The following is a 6,197-nucleotide window of genomic DNA, read 5'->3' as shown; positions in this document are numbered from 1 at the left end:
ATATATATATATATATACACACATTCTTTTTGTAAATATTTTAAATTTCATTTTCATTTACGCAAATGTTTTACTTCACAAACTTTTTAAAAATTACTATAACATTTTTTTAAAAAACTACAGAACATTACTGAATATGACCTCAAGTACTGGAAGTAGGAGATATTTTAAGCTTTCTCAGTTTTTAAACTATTTTAATCGATTTATTTGTACCTCTGATGAGAGAAATGCGACTATTTGTATCATCTGGAAAACTTGCCAAATTCAAACGCATTCCTCGAAACAATCATGAGGTTTTGAAATACAGCTTTTCTTTGGATCGTAATACTGGAGCGCTTGAAACCTAACATCTCGATTAATTTTTTATGTATTTTGTATTCCAATGATAAAGGAACTTGAACCTACGAAAATCTGTCATTTACTTTGATTTTGTTATATACATATCATCATCATCATCGTTTAACGTCTGTTTTCCATGCTGGCATGGATCGGACGGTTCGACTGGGGTCTGGGAAGCCAGGAGGCTGCACCAGGCCCCAATCTGATCTGGTGATGTTTCTACAGCTGGATGCCCTTCCTAACACCAAGCACTCCAAGAATGTAGTAGGTGCTTTTACATGCCACAGGCACGAGATTATATATATATATATATATATATATATATATATATATATATGTAGCTTCTAAGCATATTCTTTGTCTACCTCCTTACCGTCTTGGAGATTTTAGGTAAATTTATACTAATGTGTCCACCTGTTTCAATTTAATTAAATTCTATGTCTTTATGCAGCTGAGGATTGCTCTGCATTTAAATTGATGTAATGATTGCATTGATCAATTAAATGGAGTTGCTTGAAACGATCGTACTGCATTACTTCTGGATATATTTGTTGCTAATTTTGATATTATATATATATATGAGTATATAGGAATAAATTATCCAGGTGGGTACTGTATGAACATTCAGTTATAACACAGGTTCAGGTTAACCACATCATGTAGTAAGGATCACCTAGGATTGAGGTGAGCAATCCCACTATAATTCATTTGATGGGTAAATACTGGGTCCACTTCACTGGACGAGAAATATTAAGAGTGTAACTCCAAGACAATTCCAATGAATCTGTGAACAGACGTTGAATAAAGCTGCAAAGTTGAAACTAGCCAGATGCAGATGTAATTTCTTCTTCTCTATGCAGCAGAAACATGTGTTGGTCATAATTCAGTTTCCGTCTACCAAATCCACTCACAAGACTTTGGTCAGCCCGAGGCTATAGTAGAAGACACTTGCCCAAGGTGCTATGCAGTGGGACTGAACCCTGAACCATGTGGTTGGTAAGCAAGCTATTTACCACACAGCCACTCCTGCACCTAATTTGCATACATTCTGAAAGTTTCTCTATGTCCCTATACATTGTATAACATCCTGGCCTCATCCTCCAACTTCATATAACTGTGTGTTATGTATGTACATCTCATATATCTTTGTAAACCCCTTTTATAACATGAGTGGGCCCTAGTGGAAAAATAAAAGGATCATTATTGCTAACAGCCAAAAAACATTCAAATTATGAAGAGTGTAGTAGGCATTTGATGTAACAGTTGGGTGCTATTTCCAGCACAATGAGTAATCCTGTAGAGGTTGTCTGTGACGATAATCATGACAATGATGATGATGATGATTGATGACAATCATGAGGGAGGTGGTTGTAGTTTTGTTTAACCCTGAGTTATACCTGAATGACCAAAGGTCTTTTAGCAGAGTGAATCAATGACAATGTATTCTATATTTTCTTTCCTTTTTTTACAATGGAAAGTGTGCTGCTTGAGGGAGATTTGGGTGCTATTCCTAGCAGACCAAGCAACCATGATGAGGCTCCTTCAAAGGTTCATGAAAATGGATAAAAAAAACTTAATAGAAATTTTTTTTATTTTTTCTTCATTTTTACGTGTGTGTGTGTGTGTGTGTGTGTGTGTGTGTGTGTGTGCGGGTGCGTGCGTGTGTGCGTGTGTGTGCGGGTGCGTGCGTGCGTGCGTGTGTGTGTGTGTGTGTGTAAAATTCACAAGAAATTCAGTTTTAATGTTCGTCTTTGGCTACAAATGTCAGAAGATTCTTCTGGAGAATATCTTTGTCCAAATGTCGACCTGCACAAAATATAAAAAAATTTGTTCTGTTAATGATGAAGGCAACAAAAACTGCATGAATGTTAGGTACAACAAAAAGGAACATTCTGAAGTACACACACACACACACACACACACACATTGGTATCATCCTCATTTAACGTCTGATTTCCATGCTGGCATGGGTTCGATGGTTTAGCAGGGTCTGGTGTGCCCCCAAGAACTGCATCATGCTCCACTGTGCGTATTAGCATGATTTCTACAGCTGGGTCCCCGTCCTAACATTAAACCCTGGTTGCCTCTTCACCTATGAACAGCACTAGTGAGGTTGCTATGCGGCTTGCAAGACTACGAACCCCAAGGGGGAAACTTTATGCTAGGAGATAAGAAACAGAGAGGGGGAAGTATGACAGAAAAGGGCCAGAGCAGAACAGGTTTCTTGTTGTAAAGAAGCTACATGTCTACTGAATTTTAGAAGGGGTTGGGCATGATTGGATGGAGTTTTGGAAAGTGATAGGAATAATGGGGTAGGAGGTGTCAAGGTAGAGACCTTCCAGGTACAAGGTAGGAATGAGTGTAAGGAATTCTGAATAAATCTGAAAGATGTATGTATGTATATATATATATATATATATATATATATATATATATATTCAAGAAGACCTGTTGACCACAACAACACTGGAACTGGTGCCACATAAAAAGCACTGGTGTCAGGCAGTGGGACTGAACCGGAAACCAAGTGATTGGGAAAGGAACTTCTTAACCATACGTGAGTGAGTGTGCATAGACAGGCATGAAATGGGTTGTATATATACATGGTGCACATCGCCACATAAAAAGCAAAACAAATGTGTAATTGGTTAATTTCCTGCCATTTGATTATTCAAATCATGACTAATTAAAACAAACCACTCAATGACAACAACAGCAACAACAAATACATCTACTTACCAATAAAGACAAACCTGCAGCACTTGTTGTCGGTGTCGGCCCATTCGGTCGTTTGTTGAAAGTCAAATAATTCATGAACAGATTGGAGAATAACCCTCCTCGGGTTGTCAGCCAGAAACAGAAGAGCCTAAAAGGGGGAACACAGGACGGAGCCAAATTCATTTAGAAGGTCATTCTCTCTTTACAGTTTAAATACCAATAGTCATAGTGTGTGCAGGTGTGTGTGCAGGTGTGTGTGTGTGTGTACAAACAAATACAGAGTTTCAAAACAGATTTTAAGCATACATACATGTATGGTGTGGTTTCAATTCCCACATGTACTAATTCTCATTTTTTCCATCGGGGCTTTATACACCCTACTATTAAACTATCTTCAATAACCAACAAACGGTGAATGCTTATAATTATAAGATTTGTTCTCGTCACCGTTTCTTAACTTGTGCAGAGTACACGCCACATTTACACACTTACCACTATGAAACCATATTTCATATATATATATACATATATATACCTATGGACTGTTACAACCAGGCTCTAGTAGCCAATGAGTTTAAGGGCTGCAAAACCTACATGCCCGATTTTGCCACCAGAATTTGACCAATCAGAGTGTTTAGAGTTCTATGCTATCAGGTTCACATTTGTGATGCTGGTTGTGTTGTGATGTATTTGTTTGCCTTTGATTGTGTAGGAGAGATAGGGAGAGGAGAAGGAGGAGAGAAAGAGAGAGAGAAGGACAGACAGAGGAGAGAGAGAGAAGGACAGACAGAGGAGAGAGAGAGAAGGACAGACAGAGGAGAGAGAGAGAGAGAGAGTGTGAGTGGCACACAGTAAAAAGGAAAGAACAAAAGAAGTTCTTATTTCAACTCACTTTCATCCTGAAGACCTCCATCGGATTCCCGCCAGCATCACAAATGGTTTTCTCCCAAAGAAGGTTTTGAAGGAATTGCTCCACAGACGATTGGGTCACAGACTCCATGATGTCAAAGGTCACAGTTGTTATTGACTGAAAATTGAACAAAAACATTCATGAGCAATTAATGTTGTTGTTGTTGTTGTTCTTGTTGTTATGCTGAGCACTTATCTATGAGCAAGTAAACCTATGGGCAAATACATTCCAACCATGACTATCCCATCTTTGTTTCATGTGTAGTATATCTAGAATCATAATAACCAATGTTTTCTTCTATTTTTTAAGATGGTAGAGGGTGATGTAAGGGAATTTAGCAGCTATTACTAGCAAGACAAGCAACCACATTGACTTTTCTTTGGTGGTTCAATTGAATGCTGGAGGAAATCGTTTTTAAAACCGTTTTACACACACACACACACGCACACACACGCACGCACGCACACACACACACACACACACACACAGCTTTTAAAATAATGTCGGATATCAACCAAAAATAGAATTGGTAATTTCAGCAAGTCCCATTCCGTCAACAAACTTTGACATATCTCAACAAAGAAAAAACTTTCAAAAAGGCACGTAAAAAGGCACCCACTACACTCTCGGAGTGGTTGACGTTAGAAAGAGCATCCAACTGTAGAAACTCTGCCAGATTAGATTGGTGCCTGGTGTCAGTGCTGTCTGACTGGCACCCATGCTAGTGGTGCATAAAACACACCATTTGAGCAAGGCCAATGCCAGTGACATGTAAAAGGCACCATTCAAGTGTGACTGATGCCAGTGCCACCTGATCAGCTCCCATGCCAGTGGCACGTAAAAGCACCTACTACACTCTTGGAGTGATTGGTGTTAGGAAGAGCATCCAGCTGTAGAAACCTTGCTAAATCAGATTGGAGCCTGGTGCAGCCTCCCATCTTGCCAATTCTCAGTCAAACCGTCCAACCCATGCCAGCATGGAAAGCAGACGTTAAAAAGGAGGAGGAGGAGGCAAAAGATAAATTGTTAATTAAACTGCTTTCTGTAATTAAGAGTAACGAAAGTTTGAGTGAATGTATTTGATTGCCACTGCAAAAAAGTTAAACAATGTGTGTACATATGTAAGTGGGGGTGGGTCCTTTGAAAGGTAATGTGGAGCCAGACTATACACAACAGTTTCTCACCTGATCAAGATGTGGATTGTGGGGCACAAAGAGTTTTTGTTTCTTGAAATTATCTTCAGAGCTGGAAAAGAGGTGAAAATATCAAATTAAGAAAATTTGTTAGTAATTAATGGTTGAGTTTCATTATCGATCTGTCCTATCTATCTATCTATTTACCTATCCGTGAGCTTCTCCCTCATTTGCACACACACACACACTCAGTCAAACCGTCCAACTCATGCCAGCATGGAAAGCAGATGATGATGATGATAAAGGCCAGCAATTTTGATGAGAGTTTGTTGATATCACTGACCCCAGTCTTTGACCCCCTACTTTGTTTTATCAATCCTGAAAGGGTGAAATGCACAGTGGACCTCCACAGAATTTGAATTCAGAACATAAAGAACAAACACAACAAAGTATTTTTTTTTAGGTTCTGAGAATTCCCTCAATGCACGGCCCTTAATCAGAGCAAATAACACTTTTACTGATAAAGTCCAACTCAATATAATTAGCTTTGGTAAAGAATATTTTTCTTTTTCCTTTCTTTACTTTGTCCTGCAAGTAACTCGGCAACCTCACTAGTGCTGGTGCCATGGGGAAAGCATCCAGTACACAATGTAAAGTGGTTGGCGTTAAGAAGGGTTTCCCAGCCATAGGGGCCACGCCAAAAACTGACATTGGGACCTGATGCAACTCTGCAACTCATCAGGCTCTGTCAAATCATTCAACTCATTCCAGCATCAAAAACAGATGTTAAATGATGGTGATGATGGTGATGATGATGATGATGATGATGGCGATGGTGATGATGATGATGAAATGTGCCTCCAATATAAAAATAATAACATCAGTCAAGAATTGTGGCATCAAAAGTAATTTGATTCATAGTATCAAAGGAAAAAGAAGAAAAAAAGATAGAAGCAGCCCCCCCCCCGCCCCCGCCCAATCCGGGGTACTTCAGTCACACAGTTTATGAGGTAAAGCACCCAAAAGTCTCATTTTGTTACAACTCACCTGGAAACGGTTCCTGAGGCATTGTAGGCATTGAGATGAAACACAACATC

At 39.1% G+C, this 6,197-nt stretch overlaps 1 protein-coding gene across 1 annotated transcript in view; it reads right to left on the bottom strand.

The window, feature by feature from the left end:
• Positions 1 to 1,912: 1,912 nt before the first annotated feature.
• LOC106868185 (zinc-regulated GTPase metalloprotein activator 1) overlaps positions 1,913 to 6,197 on the bottom strand; it is a 51,978-nt gene continuing 47,693 nt past the window's right edge. Inside the window, 4 exon segments of the mRNA XM_052970295.1 lie at positions 1,913 to 2,145; positions 3,079 to 3,205; positions 3,950 to 4,084; positions 5,152 to 5,193. Of these exon segments, the coding sequence (XP_052826255.1) occupies positions 2,078 to 2,145; positions 3,079 to 3,205; positions 3,950 to 4,084; positions 5,152 to 5,193 (372 nt within the window). The 3' untranslated portion in view covers positions 1,913 to 2,077.

This window comes from Octopus bimaculoides, chromosome 8, assembly GCF_001194135.2.
Source record: "Octopus bimaculoides isolate UCB-OBI-ISO-001 chromosome 8, ASM119413v2, whole genome shotgun sequence".
Classification (NCBI taxonomy): Eukaryota; Metazoa; Mollusca; class Cephalopoda; order Octopoda; family Octopodidae; genus Octopus; species Octopus bimaculoides.
This window is presented reverse-complemented; position numbering and strand designations above follow the sequence as displayed.